Genomic DNA, 23,131 nt, shown 5'->3' with positions numbered 1-23,131 from the left:
GCATGTACACGTGCCATGCAGCATGGGCCATACAGACGATTAGCCAACATGCTTTGCATTCAGTGCTGTGGACTGCACTGGGTTTATCACGCATAAGCAAAGCACCCATTCTGCATGTTGCTGTTGATTCAGGCGTGCACCTGTGCATTGCATGGGTCCCCAGCGTGCAGCGTGCAGCTTCCTTTGAGGAAGAGTTAGGTCCAGCACATACACAGTGGGGTTAGTGCAGTAATGTGATGCAGCGCATCTGGAGCTACCACTGCCCAGGCAGCTGCACTGCACTGAAACCCCGACTGATTTGGGGTCTGGAAATCCCCAAGAAAGGTAAAGGAAAAAAACTAATCCGGACAGGCAAGACTTCTAGTTGAAAAAATAAAGGAAATTAATCTGGGAAAACAAGGTATTAATTTTCAAGCACTGCAGAGTTATGACTAATCTTAAGCTTGAATGCAATCTCTTTGGGAAATGGTGCACAGAGAGTAGCTGAAAATAGTAGAAACGAGCCTGTTTTGATGGAAAATGTATAACCTGCTGAAAATGAAAACCTGGTGCCTGACAAAGGTGTGTGAGCACGGCACATGCTGAATCAGCAGCACGTTATAACAGTAAAAAGTCTAAAGTGAGACCTGCAGTAAGCCCATACATTTAACACAGGTTAAATCAGGTCTCGTGCTGGGTAGAGGGTGAGGACTCAAGCAGAACTCCTCTTGGCACTACCCATAAAGCCCAACAAGGCAACCCCCATCGCCCACGGCATCGAAACCGCCAGAAACAACCCCCGACATAACGAACGCAGTCCCGGCAAGGGGGGGGAGGGAAGGGGAGCCCCCCCCGCCCCTCCCCGCCCCTCCCCGCGCTGCGTGCACTGGGATGGGTAGTTCTGGCCGGGCGCCACCTATAGGCCGTGCCGGGGAGAAGAACTACATCTCCCAGCGTACCCCGCGGCGCCGAGGTGGTGATAAAAATGGGGTGACGGCAACACGTGTGGCTCTGAGGGTGGCAGGTGCGCGAGGGGCGGTGGTTGGGGACGGTTGGTGCGCGCGTGCGTTGGCAGGGGACGGTTGGTGCGCGCGTGCGTTGGCAGGTGCTTCTCGGGCCGCTTCGCCGCTCCCTCATGAGGCCGCAGGACCCGGCGCAGGGCGGCCCCGCCGCAATGGCCGCCGCCGTGCTGCCGCCACTGGCGCTGGAGAAGCTGAAGCAGCGGGCGTGCGAGAGCGTGGAGCTGAACGCGGCGCGGCTGGGCGCGCTGAGCCACGACATCTGGAGCCGGCCCGAGCTGGCCTACGAGGAGCACCAAGCGCACGACGCCATGACCCGCTTCTTCTCCAGCGGGGAGCTGCCGGGCGCCGCCTGGGCCGTGCAGCCCCGCTACAAGCTGGGCACAGCCTTCCGCGCCGAGTGGGGTGTGGCCGCCCCCCAGGGCCCACGCCCCCTTCGTGTCGCCTTCCTCTGCGAGTACGACGCCCTGCCCGGCATCGGCCATGCTTGTGGCCACAACCTCATCGCCGAGGTGGGCGCTGCCGCCGCACTGGGGCTGAAGGCCGCCCTGGAGAGCTTGCCCCAGCCATCACCTGCCACCGTCCAGGTGAGGCTTCTTCCAGGCCGGGGGCTTTTGTCCTCAGCCTGTGGCCCTGGCTTCTGTGTCTTGGTTGGCCCCTGACTCTGTGCATTTGTGCTGCAGATTACAGTGCTGGGGACACCTGCAGAAGAAGAAGGAGGAGGCAAAATAGACCTCATAAAAGCTGGAGCATTTGATGACCTGGATGTGGTTTTTATGGCACACCCGTCTCAAGAAAACGCATCCTATCTGCCCGACGTAGCGGAGCACGAGTGAGTGGGCAAGTCAGGATGGAAAGGGTTGGTTTGTTGTTATCCTTTTCAATAGGAAAGCTGCTTTGGAAGAAGCTGAACTTAGGGCCTGGGACCTTGCAGGTGTCCCTCAAACAAGGTATTTACAGTCAGCTAAGGTCACTATTCTGGGCACTCAAAGCAGTTATTCCAAAGCACAGTGTTCAGCTTGCAACAGCTTTTGTATAGTATGTTTTGTTTGTGGGAGTTCATTAGACTTGTATCTTTTTGTTTCATTTGTAAAATGTTAGTAGAGAGGAAGGATATCAAGGAAGACATTCAGCAGAACACCAAATTGCTTGTTATATTGTAGCATGGTGTGTATGCTAGAAAGTTCTTAAATGTTAATGTTGATGCTCTTCACACTTAAAACTTAGTGTTAAAGATCATTTACAGCTCTCAGTTAATCCTGCATGGGTCCCCATTTTCTCTTCTGATATATTTCTAAGCATTCCTTTTTACATATGCATGCCGTTGTCTTCTCTAAAAACAGTTTCCTTTGAAAAGCATCTGTTCTTTAAATTTTAGGACATGGAACTGGGAGCAATCTCACCGATCATAGTTCCTTGCTTTCTTGGACACTAAGTCATATACTCCTTTGTATAAATGTTCTAATCATTTTTGAAAGTGGTTCTGTTTCTCTCCCACTTCTGAAACAGCTAGTCAGCTGAACCTGGTTATTGTTAGGATCCTTATTAATTTCCAGCTTAAATTTAATGCTGGCCATTTTACATGTGCTAGCTCTCTCATCAGCTTTTTTGGTTCCATAACCATCATAACCATCCAAAACCATCAGCTTTTTGGTTCAAATTAATTTTTAGCTGTCCTTCATGTTTACCCCCAATATATGTACAGATGGCAGTCACATCCCCTCTAAGCCTTCATTTTGCCAGTTAGCTATATAACTCTTTGGAAACTAGGTCTTGAATTGGTCCTGTTGTTCCTTCTCTGCATTTGTTCATTGTTCGCACTTGTAGCGACTTGTCTTGAAATATTCCTTCCTGAATATGCGTAATCAGGATTGTACACAAAACTTCAGGTGGAATCTCATTAGGCTGTACTCAGCTAATACCGGGACCACTGTGTGTCCTTATTTCCTGGAAATTTAAACATATATGCATCTTAGGGTTGTTGCCTTTCAGGAAACTGGTACCTCATAATCATTCTGTAGATAGCTAGCATATGTGAGGGTTACTCTTCAGTCATTTTCAAGCCGTGGACTCTTACAGAAGAAATGCACAGTCTGTAAGTGCATGGCTTTTTTATATTTTTGAGTTTCAGCCTATTTCTGTGATGCCAGTCTGCAAGGTCATGCCATTCTTTCTTTGATATTATAAACCTCTTCTACTTTTATAATGTCCCAGCTGTAGGCTATCAGCAGTTTTCATTAGTGGATTTTATGCCACTCAGTTACTAATGTTTGATCCCAAGGACTTATTCTGCAGGGATACCATTAGTAACCTGCCTCCAATGCAACAGTTTTTTTGTGTAAGTATTACATGTGATTGTCTTTGACTAAATTTTCTAGTATTTAATTAAATGGGTATCCAACCATCTCTAACTTGAATGCACTGACTGCTATTTTTGTTTTGGTTGTACTACCTTCCAGCACCTTTTGCTTGCTTTTACTGGCCATTTTGCCTTTGTCTTCTTGTTCAGTGCTGTTCCTGGTGAATAATTTGCTTTCATGACTGCTAGTTTTAGGGTAGAAAGGAACAAGGTCAGTAAGGCCCGGTCTTCCTTGCATAGCTAGCCCTGTTACATTTCTTCTTCGTGTTTCTAAAGAATCTTAACTGTTTGTAATTTCTTTGTGAGGCTTAGCTCAGCTTGGCTTTTGGTTGCTGTCTGTTAAAGACTGAATTTTTAATCTTCAAAATGTAGCTTTCATTGATAGTTTTGTCTTTCTGTTGGTTCTTGACTCTTGTAATAGCCTTTTGAGATTTATACAGGAGGATTTGGAAACCTCCCTTCGGAGGTGGTCTATGGTAGGATACAAGTCCTAGATAGCCTTTAAACCTTGAGCATGGAGGAGTACTTTGTGAAACAGCTTGCTGCCTCCAAAAGCCAAATGTTTAACCTTTGTTATAGCTTATATAAGGATGAGGTATAAACATTTGTTCTTTTGGTTGTTTTCCAGGAATTTAAGGTCTACAGATCACTGAATTATTCGTATTGCTATGTCTGCAAACTCTGAAGCTATCTTGTGCCTGAAGTGTAAAAATAACTTACTGGGATGACTTGTGAAACCATGCAGCAGTTTGCTGTTACTTATTCTCACTTATCCTTCACCTCATCAGCTTGGGTGTTTTGTTAATCAAATAGGATATGTGTTCTTGTGCTGATATTCTTAAGGTTGTTTAGGATTGCATTGTTCACCAAGTCTATAGGCATATATATAAATAAGAAGCATGTGTCTCTTTTGGAAAAGATGTTTGCAGTATCGCTATTTGCTTTATTTTCCCTTCCCTCCTATCCTGAGAATAACTACCCAGTGATCTGTCCTGCCTTCTTTGTTGTTTTTTAAGGAGTTGTAGTCTAATGCTTGGGATGTTAATGGATTAGCTTCTTGATTCATATGTGATAATCTATTTTAAATAAAACTCCCTTTTCACAATGGGGGGTGTATGGTGGTCTTGAGGGTGAGAGAGGAAGAGAAAAGTATCATGATGGAATACTTCAGATTGCAGGCAGTAGCACAAGACATTTGCTCTGCTACAACAGTATGCTCCATTGTGCCCCTTTTTCCCATCCAGTATTTAGGTTCTGGTACTAACTTAACAGCCCTGGCATAGTCTGGGGCATGAGGGATTAGTACAGGGTAAGTGGTTAAGTTGACATCTGTGCAAGACAGAGGGTCAAGCAAGTTAGGCTGCCCCTAACAAAGTAAGGGGCTATGTGTATTTGAGGGAACTCTGAGCCTGAGGATGGAATATTATATTTAAAGTACTGGGTGTTGAGTCCCAACAGAAATTTTAGTTAAAATCTCTAGTATTGATAAAATTAGTATTTGTGTAGTTAATAAATAGTAATACCATATATAGTTGTCAATATTTATTGCCTCTTGAAAGGAATTTTCCTATAATTTGAAGTATTAAGTACATTATTTTGGTAGGCTAAGATAAATGGCCCCCATAAGATGAAGCCAAGCAATTTATATCAAATATAATGTTTAAGTACAGTATTATGTGATTTTTACAAAGATGGAGGATAACTTTTAAAGTAGGTTTCTTCATTTTTGCAAGCCCTTCTACCAGCTTTTTGAGGTGTGCAGGGAAAGGATATTCTTGCTGTGGCATAGTGATGTGTATTTTATACTGGGCTATGCCTTTACTACTGTTTTAAAGCTTGACATTTGATATTTAGAAATGGGTTGTATGTGATCCTATTAAATGTGCTTTTGCTGTCTTATATACAGCACAAATTTTATTTAAAAGTTTGACAAGAATTAGGACAATACATTCTGAGTTTGAATCAGAAAAGGGTGTATTATCCTCTATTTGAGAAGAATTTGTTAGGAACTTGAAGCCTCAGAGTGGTCAGGCAGGCATAAACAAGTATAGGAGAAATTTACTTACTATGTGAAAATTGCACTTTGCAGAAAAAGTCTGTGTAGTGGTATGTTAGCAGTAGCCCCTTTTCCTGATTTTTCTTGATATCACTTCATTTCATTGATCTAAAAATGTTCTCTGCGTTCAGAGATAGTTAAACTTTGCAACAGTGTAGTTAGTGCCTGGTAAATTGTTGCTTTGTGTTCTGCCAGGCAGAACATAAATAACTGCAACTGTGTGAACCAAAGAAAACTTTTTAGAGGTTTTTTTCAGTGAATGAAAAACAAATAAGCAATGCCTTTTATTTCCTAGTGTGACTGTGAAATACTATGGAAAAGCTTCTCATGCTGCTGCTTATCCTTGGGAAGGAGTTAATGCATTAGATGCTGCTGTTCTTGCATACAACAATCTGTCTGTTTTAAGACAGCAAATGAAACCAACCTGGAGAGTTCATGGTGAGAGCTTCATTAAATCTAATGTCCAGCAAGTAAGACTTTAGGCTGTTCAAATACTAACTTACAAAATGCCACAATTTAAAATACTGCATTATTAGACTATATTAGTATAGTCACTTCAAATATGAAATAGCAACATTTCATTTAAATATTTTTCTCTAACTTTTAAAATCATACTAGTGTCCAGAATTAACTGATGAAAATAGACTTACGGATCAGATTCAAAAGAGGACACTGGTACATAAATACAGGTTGACAAATTTTAAGTCTGTGCATCTGAAGTTGCAGTTCAGAAGGAAAAAAGCATAAGACCAAGTTTATTTTGGTACAAAGCCTTGAAATCCTTATTTGTTAATGTATGTGTTTTTGCAAAGGTGTAAGACTAAATGCTTCTAAAAAATGAAGTGTTGTTTTCTGCACATTTTTGTAGTAGACATTCCATTAATTAGATTGTATTTATATTGACATTTATTGAAAGGTGTGTTGACTAGAGTGACTCCGACTTATTTCCTGAGGTATGAAAAACAAGTGATGGCAGGAACCTACAGTTTTGTTTAGTAGATGAGTCAGCTAGATATGCACTGGAGTCTAGTATTTAAAATCTAGTAGATCTTGAAGTAGAAATATATTCCTTTTGCAGTAGAACATGTTACTATTAAACTTGACTCATGCTCCTGGAACATCTTGCATTTCTTTTTACACAGTGAGAAAGTTTCAGAAGTTGAAGTTGCCCCATAGCTATAATCTCAGATTTCCCTTATCCCACCCTCCACAATTTTTTCTAAATTGAAAATAAGAAATTTGGCCATTTCCACAGGACTTCTGAATGAGCCATTTATTTGGAACACTTGCTGTGAGCTATTACATTTCTAGAAATCCTGAACAAATGATCATTACATGTGTCTTGGCTGCTTGTGCTTAGGCGATCTTTGTACTGCATGTGCACATGTCTCTCCAGGAAGTCTTGATGGACATCTGCAAGTCCTAGGCCTTTGGGCTGTAGATGAAGATACATTTGCAGTTCTGCCATGTAGCCTACCTGAATGAATTTCAGACAGTGGGCATAGCCTTTTTTCCCAGCTAGCTTTAGCTGTCTATCCTGTTGCTCTATTAAGTGTAGGAAGCTACACTTAATTCTGAGTTTTAGTGTACAAAACTTGCATTGCAGGTTCAAAATTGGAGGTGCCCAAGTCTTTTATTGGACCTGAACCTAAACTAAACACAATGTGGGTAATGAATTAACTGTCTAAACAAACCTAAGGGGAAGTAACACTTTCTGAACTACAGTGATGCTTAAGTTACTGTATTAATGTAACAGCAATCGTAAAACTGTTTTTCAAACCAGAAATCTTTAAAATATGTTTGGGAAAGTGTAAGCAGTCAGGATGACATTTGATTTTAGAAATGTTTTGCTTACAAGTGTCTTGCAGGTTTTGTGTTGCAGGTTTGCAGTAACAGCAGTAGCTGTATTAAGCAACTGATCCTAATGTCTTTTTCTTAATCAACTAACAAGCATTGAAATAGCTTCCATCACTTAAAGTCTAGAATGCTCTAAATAACTGAACAATTTTGTTTTGAGTTTGTCTAGTATTTGATAGGTCTATTGTTCATCCCCATTTATGAGTGCAGTAAACACAATAGGAATGTTTTTTTTCTTAGATTATATCTGTTATGTTCAAGAAGTTATACTAAACAGGTTGTAAAAAATTAGAAGCTCCATCTACAAGCAGGGTAAACTAGGTGCTACAATTACTGTGCAAACCACCTACTTTCAAGCTAGGTATGTTGTCTACTCCATATTGCAGTTGCTTTGAAATTTAATTGTAAACATACTCTAAGACTCTATCCAGTTCTGTTTACAGATGCATTAAAAATAAGCAAAAGTGGTTTGCTCCATAAGCTGCTTGTTTTGAGCAAACATACTATGGTACGTACCGTGTAAATTTGCATGATTGCTTAGTTGCTGGTTCTTTTTCTGTGATGTCTGTCCCTCTCATCTGAACTGTTCCTTCTGTAATAGATTGGTACTGATCATTTGATTGAGCACTTTGTCCATTTGCATCCTGATAGTGTGGTCTTCTCAGGCTTAAGTGACACTGTCAGTAACTTTTTGTAGTATTTCCATTTAAAATAAGATAGTTTCTTGGATTCTACTCGAAACAAATCTGATCCCACATAAATAAATTCATGGTAGGAGGCCTGGAAACAAGGACAACCTGTTAAAAACAACTAGCTGTTGTTAATGCATTGAAAAAAATCTAACATAGTGTTGAGGTATACAATGTTTTATTGTTGAAATAACTAATTTTTTTTATGATACCATTTCTGATGCCATAATTGAAAACTATGTAGTTGTCATATATTTCCTTGAGGGAACACTTTCAATTCAAGCCTGACCCATGAATAAAATTGTGTGTGTGTACACGTGTGTGTGTGTGTATATATATATTACACACACACACTGGTATTTCCAAAGAATTAGTATGAAGAATTGACTGAACTTTCTATACACTGCAGGACATGCACATTGCTGTAAGTGAAGAATTTTAGCATTGCAGAAAAACATGAGTCAATAAAATTCTTTTCAAGCTGGCAAAATAAGTTGGAAACATGTCCTAGTGGAGGAAAACTTAAAAGGCTGGAATCCAAAGTAGCCTTTATAACAGATTTTTTCTTATTTCTCAGTGACAGCTGGATCATTTAACAGCTCCAATGCATTGAATTCCAGGGGATTAATTACAAATACTAGTTTGTTTTTTCTTTAGGTTAATAACAGATGTCTGACCAGGTGAATATGAGGAAAATCACACTGAAAAGCTTTTGCACATCCCATTTACTAATCTGACATGCTGTAGAAAAATGTTGTCTACGTACTATATTTTTGTCATCTGTATTTCATGCTCAGCTTATGCTTTGTTATTTTTGTTGATGATTTGGCTCTTAAGTGAAGAGATTCATGACAGGGCTGAAGATCAAGCAATTGTATGCAACATTGGTAACATGACCTTTCTCTCTCTATAGGTGTAATAAAAAATGGTGGCGTGAAACCTAACATCATTCCTTCTTACAGTGAACTAGAGTTTTACTTGCGTGCCCCTTCAGTGAAAGATCTTTTTGTTCTGACAGAGAAAGTTGAAAACTGCTTCAAAGCTGCAGCACTGGCCACAGGATGCAAAGTAAGAATGTCTTCATGGTCATGTATTTCTATTACGCTGGAGATAAGGTAGGCCAGAATACGAAACTGAGGCTTACAGCGTTTGTCTGCATGGTGCTTATCAGAAGTTAATTTAAATTTCTATGACACTATTTGCTATTCTATTGCTTTGTGTCCTGAAAGCAAGCTTTGGTTTATAAGTAGAATGCCACAAAATCACAGAATAATCTAGACTGGTTTGGAGGACACCTCCAGAGGTTGTCTGGTCCAGTGCCCCCTGCTCAGAGCAGGGCCGGCTAGACCAGTTTGTTTGGGGCCCTGTGAAGCTTTGAATATCTCCAGGGACAGAGATTCCACAACCTTTCTGGGCAGCCTATTCACAGTGTTTGATTCCCTTCTTTCCACCCCGCAATAAGATTTTCCTAATATTTATTTCTAACAGGAATGTTCTGTGTTGCAGCCTGTCTACTGCCTCTTGTTCTACCATTGGACATCTCTGAGAAGTCTGGTTCTGTCTTCTCTGTACCCTCCGATCTTGTAGTTGTAGGCAGCAGTAAGGTCTCCCCTTAACCTCCTATTCTGAAGGCAGAACAAACCCAGTTCTCTCAGCATCTCCTTGTATACCATATTCTCCAGTCCCCTAATCATCCTGGTGGCCCTTCCCTGGCCTCTCTCCAGTCTTGAGTTGAAGAGCCCAAAATTGGGCACAATATTCCAGATGTTGTCTCACAAGCATTGGGGAGAATCTCTTCCCTCAACCTGCTGGTTACAGTGTTACTAATACAGTTCAGTTTGTGTTTGGTCTCATTGCTGCAAGGGCAGACTGCTGACTCATTTTCAACTTGTCCACTAGGACCACTGGATCCTTCTCTGCAGAGCTGTTTCCTAGCCAGTCAGCCCCCAGCTTATCAACTGCTTTTTCCCACCCCCAACTTGGTACTGTCAACAAATTTGCTTAGAGTATGCTCTTAGCCGTTGTCTGGATTGGAGATATTAAAACAGTGATGGTGGCAATATTAGTGCTGAGGGATACCACAAGTTACAGACTGCCATTTGGATTTTTGTGCCACTGATCATAACACTTTGAGCCTGGTTGCCTAGTCAATTTTTCACTCACATTGTAGTCTGCTTATTCAGTCCATATCTCCTTAATTTGGCTATAAGGATACTGTAAGAGACCAGGTCAAAGACCTTGCTTAAGTGAAAGTAAACAACAGCCTCTACTCTTCCTTGTACACTGAGCTGAACATTTCATCATGAAAAGCTAAGGTTGGTCAGACACCATCTGCTCTTTGGTAAATCTGTGCTGGATGTTCACAATCGTCTTGTGATTCATGTGCCTGGATGTGGGTCCTAGGAGGATTTGGTCCATAGTCTTCTCAGCAGCTGAGGATAGACTGACCAGCCTGTAGTATCCCAGATCCTCCTCCTGGACCTTCTTCAAAATGGGTGTGATGTTTACCTCTTCTGTAATCAGCGGACCATCCCTCAATGTCAGTGACCTTTTGAAGATGATAGAATGGCATTGCAATCAGGGAGCTTGCTCAGCACCCTTGAATGCAAACCCATCTGCTCCCATGTACTTGTGTATGTCCAATTTGTTTAAGTGCCACCTAACTCTCTTCTGTGGGTGATGCTCCACTTCTACAGACTGTGCCAGTAGGCTTAGAGACCTGGGAGGCTTGAGAGTAAACCTTACCAGTAAGAACAGGCAAAACTCATTGAGTATTGTATCTTTTTTGTGTTCCTTGTTACTAGGTCCATTGCCTCATTGAGTAGCAGGCTTGTGTAACAATCCAACATAAAAAATGGCTAATTTCACTTAGCATTCTTCCCACTTCTTTGCTTTTAGTAAATAGCATCTCCTATAGCTGGTTCAAACTATATGATTACCTTGCAATGTAATGCTAAGATCAGTGGTTATGTTTGCTCTGTAGTTACAGGCTAGTGCTTTGGCTATCTGTGAGAAACACTTCTGTGAAAAGAATGTCACCAGAATAAATGGGTATATTGTATATGAACATGAGCTAGTGAGTTTTAAGGTCTATTTGAGTCATGCTGGTTTCCTAGTATGGTCTCTGCTCCAGCTAGAAGAGAGTTTCAAAAAGTTTTTTGTTTTGTTTTATTTTTTACTTTATTCTAAATGGAAGTTAAGGTCTCTTGAAACTTGACACTGATACTTTTTTTGCCTTTATTTTCAAACATTTTTCCTGTGTGAAGTCATTCCATAAACATTGATGGAGCTGGAGTTATTGGGACTGTTCTCAACCTAAAAATAGTAGAATAGAATTGATAAAAGACTAAGTGGCTTCCTACCTAGTTTAATAGTACCTGCACTGAAACCCATTAGAGGCCATTTTAGAAATGCCTTCTTACTGTTTTTAGTTAACGATGCTATACACATAATCCATGCTTCTGGAATTTGACAGTCTTGTGGAAGCTTGATAGAAACCCCAGCTGGGTTTTGATCAAGGATAGTATTTGGCTAAATGAAGAAAGTAAAAAGCTCATTAAAATTTTTGGAAAGGAGCTTAGCACTTAGGTCTGTTTTGATATGGCCCAAAAATGTGGACATATACTTAAATTTTCAGGTCATTAAACACAGTTTAGGATAAACTGGTTTAGGTTGGGGAATAATGTATGTAATGTTTTACTTGCTTAGGTGGAAATAAAAGGTGGTGAACAAGATTACTACAATGTGCTTCCAAATAAGAGCCTGGAGAATGTTTACAAGGAGAATGGAAAGAAGCTCGGAATAGAATTTATATCAGATGACTGTGTTTTGAATGGTTTGTCAGGTAACTCAAATCTGGCTTCTTTTTTTTTGTTATGACAAGCTTGGATTAATCAAATCTTAAGTGTATAAAATAATGGGCTAGAGGTAGGTTAAGCATACTCTGGTCGGAGGAAAAAAATCAAATTAGAAAATCGAAACTCCCTAAAGGGATCATTCCTCTGGCCTGTGTATTTGTTTGCTCTGGAAGCTGAGAAATTTCCCTGACAAATGGGAAAAGCGGTAATCATTTTCACTGAATATTTCATATAAGAAATATTTTGGTTGTGGGGAGGTGGAAGGAAAAGATCTGTCTTACCAAGAACATCAGTATGTGGAATGAACTGAGGCTCATCATACTGCTTTGAAATACAGAATCCTGGTATTATTCATAGGAATGGAGATGAGTTTTAGTGTTTAGGAACCTTATTTAATAATTTCATCTAAACCTACTGATAAACAGATCAACTAGCATCTAACTAATATTTTAGAGGGACTTTGATGTTTAAGTGGAAGCTTCTTTAAGTATCTCAGTAACCCTAATTTAAAAAAAAACCTTTCCATTATCAGGTAATTCTATGCTTCTTTCTTTAGTTCACAAATTCAACAGATTAGTTTTCCAAAGGATTCCATTCAACTAGGTGCTTGTTTCTGGGTCCTGACTCTCTGATCCAAAATGTCTCAAGCTATTAAACATTTTTGGTCTCTCAGGGCTATGGTAACAGGAGTGTGAATTCTTGAATGCTTAGGTGCGTTGCTGGTTACCCTTAACAGTTGTTTTTTAGAATCTTCCTACAGGAGCTCTCTTAAAATTTTCTCTAACTGCTGCTGCTGCTTCAGCATTCTTACTCAAAAGCATTAATCTTTGAAGGTATTTATGGCCTTCACTACTGGTCATATAAAAACATTTTTACTCCACTCCTGTAAAACGTATTTCTCTTTGGTTAGAAAGAAAAGATTTTGCTCATTCAAAAGTTTTTATTCTAAATGGTTTGATTGCAACACTAATCTTCTCTATATTAAACACAGATCATCTTTAAACAGTTGAGATCTAGGGAGTTTGGGGGTGCAGTTCTCCAAACTTCCAGTTGTGTTTTAGGTGGGAGAGACAGCATATCTAACTGCATTATGGTTGTTTTTCTCTATTGGTTACTTTCCTACCAAATTAAGGCAGCACTAGCATATTTTCTCTAATTGGCTGGTTTTCTTGTGTTTAGAAACAAATAATTATAACTAAAGAGAGATTTCTTTGTTGGTCTTTCGATATGGTGTAAGCAAGATTTACTGCTTTTTTCATTTGGTCTTAAAAAGGGGCTGAAGTAACTTGTTTTCCTGTCTTTAGAATGCTAACTGTAGTGAAATTTTCTGGAGCTCTGCTAGTTGCTTCCCTCTCAAACCATTGTTATTGAGTGTTTATAAGACCATGAATACTGGTGATCTTGCTGTTTCGGAGGCCGTTTGGATGAACTTGGTACAAACTTATTTGTAATACAGTAGTGCTTTCATATGTAAGTTATTACATAATGCATTAAGTGGTAAGTGTTAACTTGTTTAAACTGAAACTCCCCATATGCCTGTTCTTAGTTGTTTGTCAAATGTCAAAATATTCTCAAGCAATTGAGCTTTTATCTCACACTGCAGTTAGGCCTCATTGAATTTTCTTCCCCCCACAGTTTGTCCTGTGAATTATCGTGGTGGGGTTTCGGGAGTGCTAACTTAAGCACATCCTCTGGAGACACTGAATTTTGTATGCTGCCCTTTTTTGGGGGTTTGAGTGTTTTGTCTCATCTTTTTCAAGACCTCTATTTCTGTTCAGTTTTCATATGGTTTTCAATGTTTTCTTTTAGGATATCCCTTTCTTCTGTTGAAAGGGAAGGAAGATAGCTCAGTTGCTTCTCCATGTCTGTGCAGCAGAAAAGTCGTTAACAGATGAGCATACTCGCTGCCACCTCTACATGGGTATTAGTATCGGTCTGCTTACAGGTATCACTCTGGGCAGCTAAGTGTTTTTGAAGAATTCCTTTAGTCCATCAAATTATATTGCCCTGTGGAAGACTCCACTTATTTGGCACGCAGCCAGAGTGGTGTGAAAGAATGTGAATCTGAGTTGGCTTTGACCAAGTGCCATGACCTATTTCTCCTTCTGCTGTTAGGATAGTTCTACTACAGGATGTTGGTATCCTTCCAAAGCAAATGGCTTAGTTGAGCACATTCCAGGCCCCCACACTTGCGATAACTTATTTTGATATTTTTAACATTCATTGGCTCATGCACACAAGATTGGTATAGATGTTAAGAAGGAGCCAGTATGTTTTGAAAATACCACTTTTGAAGCTTAGGACTCTATATAAAGACTTCCTGAAATCTTTCCGTTTTTCCCTCCTTTCATGTTTGTGGCAATTCTGGCTTCCATTATGTGCTTAGTGAGTTGACTAGGTTGCAGTATCTGCTACAGGGCATTCCTCTGAGAGGCTGGAGCTCCTGATACCTTTCTGTTGAAGGTAGTGCACAAGTCTGTATGTTGCGCTGATAACTACCATTATTTATTCTTCCAGAAGCAAATCTGATCTGTACACCTCTATCAAGCGTATAGTTCCAGATTTTTGTATGGGAACTGTTGGAACAGCTGATGTTTTAAACATGTTGCTAGGTTATGACTAAGGGCTTAACATTTTTCTGATAGAAGGGGAAATGTGACCATCACAATTTTATCAAAAGCTGTCTGTATTTTGACTTAGCTCTAAATTTTACTAGAAAATGCCCAGTTAGATACCTTACATTCAGCAAAAAAAACTTGTAAGTTGGTAGAGGTTTGGATATGAATATCATTTCAAGTGGAACTATATGGTCGTGATCTGGGATGCACTGGAAATTTCTAATGCTTCATTTGCTGGGTGAAAGCAGGAAAAAAACCTACACAGTCTTTCCAGCAGTCTGTGTATTGGAGATTAGTAAGGCAAGTCTAGAACTCTTGGTGTAGTTCGGAGAAGGGAGAACTTCTAGACTTCCATTTTGTCTTTCTGGATTGATCAAAGAATGGATCAGCAATATAGACTATTGAAGATTAAAGTAACAAGCTGCTGTGCTAAGAGTTAGATTTTATTGAAATCTATACTGAATTTGTGGGAAAAGGTCATTGTTTGAACAAGTCTTTCTGTTTTATTTGTGTATAAGCAGAACAAATAGCAAGCTAGAGTCTTGTCCTCTTTGATCACAAAATGCAGATTCTGTGGACTTGCATAATAATAATAATCTTTCCATGTAAAAGCTGTACTCCTTAGTCAATTCTTTGCTAAGTCTTAAGGTCTAGGTAATACCCTCTCTCCAATAAGGTTACTTTGATAAGTCTACTTAATGAGCTAGAAATAATTTTAAGTTTTTGGAAGAGCCCTTTCATCTGCTAGCTCTAAAGAAAAATTTCTTGCAGCTCTGGCTGGCCTGAAAACAGCTAACTGAGATCTCTTAACTGAACATCCCTTTTCCCCCCCCACCATTGAGCAAGGTGATTTTATGCGTCCTCTAGTGCCTGAATTTCACAATAACCACATGTTGATTTCTCAAGTTTCTAAATATAATTTTCATAAATAGGGGAGAACTTGACACTGTATTTAGATACTGAGTGAATTGCTTGTTTAAGTAAAAAAAAAGAACTCAGAAGTAGTTGCAAACTCTTGGATGACTTGAATGAGGGATCTACTGCTTCTGGATGGTATCTTTAAATGGATAATGTAGTACTTTCAAGATGCTAGCTGTCACTAGCTAATGTATTGACAATGCTAGTCATGTATGAAAGCAGAATTGTCTTGTCATTTAAATTTGCAGTATTGCTATCAAGAATTCTCTGCAAACTATTAGCATCGTGTCTGGAGTTTATTTCTGATATCTTGTTTTTCACGAGTGCTTGAACTGTTAAGGTTTCTATAGCAGAATAATCAGAAAGTACAGAAAAAATAGTTGTCCTCGATCTATTTTTGTTTGAAGATAGTATTTCAAAGTATTCAGACTTCAGAGTCCCCCTCCCCACCCCCCATACTGAACATGTGCATGCTGGTGAAAAGTGGTAACTGTTGGGCCTGCAAAGTACCATCCTGGAGACATTGACTCTAGGAGCTGAGCTGTAGCTGGATTTGAAATAGATGCACAGCCCCAATCTCCAAGGTCTGGAGCTTCCATCTTTCTGAATTAGCAACTTACTGTCAGGAGACACTTCTTGCTTCATGAAAATTTAACAGTAAATGGGTATTGATCAAAAGTGCAGTGGAGAGCAGTGTCTGAGGATAGCTAGTCAGGGAAAACTCAGCTCAGTGGCAGGAGTATTTGTATGGATAGAGACTTCTTAGAAATGCTTATATTGTAGTACTTGAGACAAAAGATATTCTATTTTAGATATAGGCTGGAGGTAAAGTGTATATCATACATTTTCTTACAGCATTCAAAACTTTTTAACATGTGTTCATTGAGAAACTTTCCCCACTCTTTCTAGGTTCCACTGACTTTGGAAATGTTACATTTGTAGTTCCTGGGCTTCATCCTTATTTTTATATTGGCTCAGATGCATTGAATCATACTGAGCAGTACACGGAAGCTGCAGGTGAGTTGAAGTGAAAAGGGTCAGAAGTTCAAATTTAGAATCCTTATGCGTTGTAGGGACTGGTTGCTGACTCAACTACAGCAAATCTAGATATTATAAATATTTGGAATTACAGAAGATTAAAGCTTTCTCATGCTTCTATGGTATTCAGAGCTACTGTATAGTAATGCTATAAAAGCATGAGTACTAGATCTGAACATGGCTGTATTTCCTATGTAGCAGTGGAGTTAACTTCTTTAAGCATGATGGGATCTGAGCTGTATACTGACCCTGAAACAATTAACTTAGTTAATTGCAGAGTTGCAGAAAAAAGTTGATGATATCTAGAATATCTATTTTTGTATTTGTATATGAGAAAGTTTACCACTCATTGTAGTGGAACATTCTCTAAAGCCTAACTTCTTTTCAATATGCCATCCAGTAAGAAGAAATTACAAGGTTTAGTCCTACTAGCATATTCACAGAAGAATTTCTAAATATGAGCCTATTAAAGCCGAGATAAAAGTAAAAATTTTTGCTCTTAAAGCACAATGCTCTGAAAACATAATACAAATATGGTTTAAAACTCTCCATTTCTAAAAAAATGGAAATGCAAACACTTTCATTTTTCTGTTTTGTCTTGTTTGTTTAAAGCAGTAGCAGAAAGTTAAGTACTCGCATGTGAAGATTGTTTTGAGGCTTTGGGAAATAGGCATACTTCATTCAGGCAAGCAGAATTTTTGAAATTGTTCTTGCAATTTAAACTCCCAAGATATTATTTCATAAGCAAAATATGCTTTGTGCAATAATGTAGTGATTCTGTATTAAGTACTGTAATATTTAACCTGAAATTTCTCTTATTTTTTTATAGGGTCACAGAATGCTCAGTTCTATGCTTTGCGCACAGCAAAAGCTTTGGCAATGACAGCACTGGATGTAATTTTCAAGCCAGATCTGCTAGAAGAAGTCAGACAAGACTTTAGACAGATGAAACTAAGAGAGGAGGGGCAACTAAATCCAGTAGAACCAAGCAAAGAATCTGGCTTTGGCATAGGAGCTGCATGTGCATCACATTAAACTTTAAATGTCTGTTCTCCACCTTAGTGGGGATGACTTGATGAAGAAGCTGTATCTGAATTCCAGAAGAGTCTGGATAAACATAGCTGAAGAAATGATTTTTTTTTTTTGTACTTCAGGGGTAGAAAACCAGATATTAGGCATTTTTTGAATGATACTTTCATGTAGCTGTAATGTTTGCTGTATTAAATGATGATGATGAATTCAGAGATAGATCTCAAATACATTGTTTTTCAGTTGTAGTATTGAATAATTGATAGACTTTAGATCTCGTGTCAGTGATTTTTCTCTGTACTGCTATAGATATATCCCTTATATGGAAAATACAGCTTTTACATGGACATTTTTATTCTAAAATAAGCATTATTCACTCAGTGATCATAGGCTGAATCTGACCTACTAAGCATTTCCACCTGGCTAGTCGCCTCTCTTGAAACAAGACAGAGGTGAGCACTAGCAACAAAACTCCTTCTGGCATGTGTCCATATGCTTAAAACTTGAGCTGCCTCCATTGAGAGAAGGGTGTGTTTGAAGGCGTGCCTGTTTTTGACAACAGTAGCTCCTAGCAGTGGAATAGGAGGAACTGTATGTATAGAAGCAGAATTTGTCAAGGTTGGACTGTCCTGAAATGCATTGACTTTACTCCTAAAAAATTTTTGGAGGTGTTGTGGAAGAGACATTGATCAAAATAAATCAGTAAGCAACTAAATGTTTATTTGTTTAAATTAACATATTTAAAACAGTGCAGAAAAATGCATACATGCCACCTTTAGGTTCTACCCTAAGACAAAACAAATGTCCACACAAGGTTTTGCACCAGCCTAATTGAAGAATGTACATAAATTTATCTAAACAAGTGAGAATGTGTCATGCAAAGGACACAGACATTGTATCATGGAGTAGTGAACAAAAGTAACTTCAAACTGTCTTTGTGCAAATCCCTGCAGGAAGGTGTGGGAAGCTTGCACTGAGGATTGCTTATGCAGTAACTGCCGCCTTAAACCTGTTTGTGCCCATATCCTAAAAATCAGATCTGTTCTCTAAGTCTTGCCAGTCCTCCTTTCTATAAGATTGTCCTGTGGTTAGTCTGCCCCATCCTTGCTACTTGGCTTCCTAGTGGTTGAGGTTAGTGTTGCAAAATGTACCTAGATATAGTTCTGTTTGTCCAAATCTGTTAGGAAGTTTTTTTTAATTGGCTCATTAAAGGATCATGTGAACACATAGAGAAGGAACTAATCTTTTGGTTGGATGCAAATTGCTGAGATGAGGACAGACTGAGTGAAAAGCAGCTTACTGCTTAACATTTTCCTAAGCATAGGTATTAAGCTTCTGAAAAGACATCAAGCTAAATGTATTCCCTAATAGGAAGTCAGAGTACCTCAAATAATTTTTGAAGGATTATTTTTAACAGCATCAGTCTCTAAATGATAAACTTTAATAAAATAAATTCTAATTAGAACTTTAATAAAATTTTGGTATGATAAGACATTTTCCTGCTTTATTGTTAATCACTCTTCAAAAAGCCAGGATTATACTGTATAGTTAAAATTTAGCTTTAACATTTGCAAGAACACTGGTCATTGCACTGACTGAAATATTCTGTAGCAGAAACAAAACCTCTTTGGTCAAAGGGCAGGTTGGTTATCCATGGTATAGTTGTCTAATGAAAATGTAATTTAAAAAACAAAGATTTCTCATCTTGGTTTAATTATAGTCTCCCTGTGTGTGTGTGTGTGCGTGCGCATGCACTCTTTAACACAGACCTCCAGCTGCAAGTTAAGAACTGTCAAGAGACTCTTAGAAGCAAAATACATGACTGGGCTGGCTTCTGTTTGTATGATGTATGAGTTTGAAAGGTCTGTTATGTGCTTTTAACTCTGTAGTATCAAATATTTACTGTAAATACTTTAGTATTTTTTGTGAGATTTTTTGGCAAATTAACAAAGCATTCTCTTCACAGCTTTTCCATGTGTTCTTATAGCTTCATTTGACAATTTTTATGCTTTCTGATACTTCAGCCTCTGTACATCTACTAAGAGGACACACATGATCTGTGAGCATTTAATACATTAACAGTGCCTTTGGAAAAGGAAGTAACCACATCTGTAAATAAGAACTGGAGGCACAGATGAAGGGATTTGTTTTGTATTACAAGCCAGTTTGAAGAGCTGGAACATGATTGAAGGTCTTCCAGGTTGCAAGATGGTCCTTAGGTACACAAGCATTTTTGCTTTCATCAACAGACAGTTTTGACAGATGAATGCATGAATCCACAGTCAGATGAGGGTTGGACTCTGAGCTATGAATAGGTCCAGGATAAGTTGGATACTAAATCCAACTGAAATGTTAGATTAGATCATTTCTACTGGTGCTTGATAAACTTCATCTAAAGCACTTTCTCAATGTTTAATTTAAGCCCTGCCTTGCCAGATCTTGGTCACAGTTACTATTCAGAAATTTCTACTGGGTTAACAAGTTTGTGAACTTCCTTAGTATATTTGGCTTTTTGTTTCCTCCTGTATGAACTGCTTAACTTCTTTAGAAGGCTTTAGAACTTCTTTCTGAGAAGGCATTACAGCCTTCTCAGCTCTCTTCATCCAGATCATTTAATTAAACATCTCTGCAATAAAAGCACATCTTAATTTTGCTGTAATCATTGCTGGAATTGAAATGTGAATGTTTGAAGTGCTGATTAAAGATGAGTTGATATCAATAAAGCAATGTAGTTGTAACTCAATTTTCTTGTCCTTTGATTAATATTGGGAGGAATGTTCTGTCTTAAAAGTAGGTACGTCCAAGTGTACCTCCTGGATAGTCTTTGGATTAAATATCAATTCAGACATGTTACAAGAAAAAATTACATTATATTTCAGCTGAATATTTTAATATTTGAATTAAAAATTTTAAATTTGACTATTCTTTAGGACTTGCATCAGGGTAGATAACCCAAAGCAGAGGCAATTTCAAACATACTGAGTCATGTGTGGATGATTCCTTCTTCGTCTAGTGTTCTGCCAGAGGGTCTGTTCCTAGCATGCTGTCTGTCTGGATGAACCGTCCAAGTTGCTTTGCTGCTTTTACCACTGTTTCCCTGTATATACGATGGAGAATATTTTGTTTACTGCCCTTTAAAAACACTATACCAGACAATCAGGTTATTCTCCCTGTATGTTTACACAGGAGCTACTTGTCTTTGAACTTAAAATATTTGTATCCAGAATTAAAAAAGAACAAGTACTTTTGCTGAAGACTTGTGGTTCTCTTTCTCTAGCCTATAGATATGTTGTAACGCGTTAAACTTCTGAAATGACTGGTTATATTCTGTTAAAACATTGGTTTTAATTGATTGCAAATATAATGGTAAACTTTGGGATTAATTATATCCCTTACTGTGCTTTTCTGCAGCTCATTCCTTGGTGTGTCTCCCTTCTGGCACTGGTAACTGCTTAAGCTTTATGTTTCTCTACCTCAATCATGTTCATAAATAGGGAACCTGTTTCAGTTGGTGGCACTCTTCATTGCGCTACAAATTCATAATAGTGACCTTTTCTGCTGTTACATTGCTTCATGACTTCATTTGAACACCATGTTTGATTTTTCTAGTTTGATACGATTATGTAAGTAGCAGGCTTTTTTTAAGCTTTTCATTTGTAAAGGTTATATGAACTTTTTATGAGCTTCCTACTCTACAATAATAATGCACTAACTTTGAAATAATGTTTTTCAGGGCAAGTTCAACATGCAGATGGTTTGGGCCTTTCACATTTTTATAATCTGATCATAGAGCAAAGATGCTTAAGGACATCCAAAGTGGTTACTCTGAAAACTTGTTATTTGAGCCACTTCATTGCATTGCTGCCCAGACATCCTTGTATTTCGCATTATCACATGGCCTCAGTAGTAATGGGTGTAACTTCTTGATGAAGCGTAGATGTTACAAGGTAACTTCAAGCTCTTATGCTGTGACTTTTCTATGGTCTAAGCTGAATGTGTTGAAGGTAGGTAGAAAAAATGTAAAGTTGCCTGTACCCTATAGATGTGAGACAGAAAAAAGAAAAGTATTCCTCATTCAAATACTGCACATCTTTTATTTCCCTACAACAGCAAGGGTTCAGCAGGCCTTTCTTCAAACACTAAATGGGGAGTAGCCTTGTGTTCTAGGGAATCAATATTCTGTAATCATTTAGTCCTTGTTCAATAAATGTGTTGATGCATGAAGTTGTTGAAAACTTCAGTGTAAGAAGATTTGCTTGCTTAATGGTAGTGGCAGTTTGCAGTTATTTACTTTACTTGAAGATGCCTTAGGTACTATCTCAGGAAGTGGAGTGTCAGATATCCTGTTTCCTGTTCTTGCTTTGGCAGACCATGCGACTTTGACCAGATGAGTGTTGCAGCCCTTAGCTGCCTGTGTCATTATCCAGGGGCCTCGTGAGGAGAAGAGTTTTATTCAAGAAGTATCCTTCATAGCCTCCTGTGCATACATCTTGGGATGCTTGGAGCTGATGGACACAAAAAATAAAAACAAATGTTGTCTCTGTAGTTCACACAGTAAAGGGCTCTGTAAAAATATACTGCTAAGTACATCCCTCACTATGTAGTGGGGAGCCAGGGACAGGACGAGGTACAAAACAGCAGTGTGAAGACTATCTTGCTCTGAGGCATAACATAGTAGGACTTGTGTAGGGGCTCAGAACCAGACCCATGCTCTCCCTGTACTGATGCAGAGCCTAGCGGAGGAATTCATGCACTTTAATGTATCGATACATAAATACATGGACTGCCTTTGTCCTTACCAGGATTACAAAGAAGCCTTGTATTAGAAGACAGGTATACAGCCAAAGGAAAGACTACTTGCATAGTCATCTGGCTGAGTGTTTTTTAAAATTTAGGGTAATAACATTTCCCTTGGCAGTTTAATGGGAGGGAGGAACTGTGTACATTTCCTCCTTCCCCTCCTCCCCTCCACCAGTTAGTAGCAGGACATGGGGCCAGTGGCTCATGAGGAAGACACCTTTCTCTTCCAGGCATTCCCTCTTCCAGGGCATAAACGCTTCTACTCATTAACAGGCTTTGGAACCTAAGAGCCTCCTGCCACTTCATGAGGACACACCCTTCCCTGTAAACTGTAAGAAGGAAGGTCCTATTTAGTGACCTCAGTCCTTGGACTTTTTGTAGATCCATTTCTTAGGACTGGCAAAGATAGCAGGTGACCAGTGAGAATTAATTTATGAATTCTGATTACTGGCTGACTGAAGAATGCAATGTTGGGATGTAAGCAACTCCAAAGGCCTGCTAAGGATTACTGATGTTGAGTCTGCTATTAGAGCCTGAGTTGAACCAAGGCAGACAGGTCTAATATTGACATGTGTTTTCAGCTCCTATCAGTTTGTACATATGGGATAGTGTATAGGGGATCTGCTTTCAAACACCTCAAGTCTTACTTGGAGAAAGAAGAATTCTGTGCTCTTTCACTTTTTTTTTCTTCCTAGCCCTGGCTCTTCTTAGGATTCCTTGTTTAAGTAATATCCTGGATTGCTCACATTTGCAAGTTATGAAATCCTGTATCAGATCTCATTTCTAATCTCTCATTTGCCTGAGACTTCAGTTTTCTTCACAGCAGAGTGTCCAGGTGTGCATGGAGTACTTTGTGTAGATGTTCGTGTGCGTGTGTAGAATGGCACTTCACAATTATGAATCTGAAGGCAT

At 39.1% G+C, this 23,131-nt stretch overlaps 1 protein-coding gene across 3 annotated transcripts; it reads left to right on the top strand.

Moving 5' to 3' along the window:
* Positions 1-1,029: 1,029 nt before the first annotated feature.
* PM20D2 (peptidase M20 domain containing 2) lies at positions 1,030-20,162 on the top strand. Of its 3 annotated transcripts, none has more exons than XR_010883797.1 (7): positions 1,030-1,585; positions 1,682-1,830; positions 5,709-5,851; positions 8,873-9,027; positions 11,668-11,803; positions 13,626-13,761; positions 16,262-16,325. XR_010883797.1 is itself a non-coding variant. In XM_067294003.1 (7 exons), exons 1-7 carry the CDS (start codon positions 1,115-1,117, stop codon positions 17,423-17,425), a joined length of 1,263 nt encoding a protein of 420 aa, XP_067150104.1. In that variant the 5' UTR covers positions 1,030-1,114; the 3' UTR covers positions 17,426-20,162. The 3 variants fall into 3 exon arrangements, 2 of the variants coding, with proteins under 2 accessions (XP_067150104.1, XP_067150103.1); XM_067294003.1 differs by lacking the exon at positions 13,626-13,761 and adding an exon at positions 17,220-20,162 and having other exon boundaries at positions 8,978-9,027; positions 16,262-16,369; XM_067294002.1 differs by lacking the exon at positions 13,626-13,761 and adding an exon at positions 17,220-20,162 and having other exon boundaries at positions 16,262-16,369.
* Positions 20,163-23,131: the final 2,969 nt, after the last annotated feature.

The sequence above is a fragment of the Apteryx mantelli genome, chromosome 3, assembly GCF_036417845.1.
Source record: "Apteryx mantelli isolate bAptMan1 chromosome 3, bAptMan1.hap1, whole genome shotgun sequence".
Classification (NCBI taxonomy): domain Eukaryota; kingdom Metazoa; phylum Chordata; class Aves; order Apterygiformes; family Apterygidae; genus Apteryx; species Apteryx mantelli.
This window is presented reverse-complemented; position numbering and strand designations above follow the sequence as displayed.

Excerpts from the sequence above, each read along its gene's own strand:
- PM20D2 (XM_067294002.1), top strand. The coding sequence starts at position 1,115 with ATGAGGCCGCAGGACCCGGCGCAGGGCGGCCCCGCCGCAATGGCCGCC. Across the intron at positions 1,586-1,681 it reads CATCACCTGCCACCGTCCAG|ATTACAGTGCTGGGGACACC; the intron begins GTGAGGCTTCTT and ends TTTGTGCTGCAG. Across the intron at positions 1,831-5,708 it reads CCCGACGTAGCGGAGCACGA|TGTGACTGTGAAATACTATG; the intron begins GTGAGTGGGCAA and ends TTTATTTCCTAG.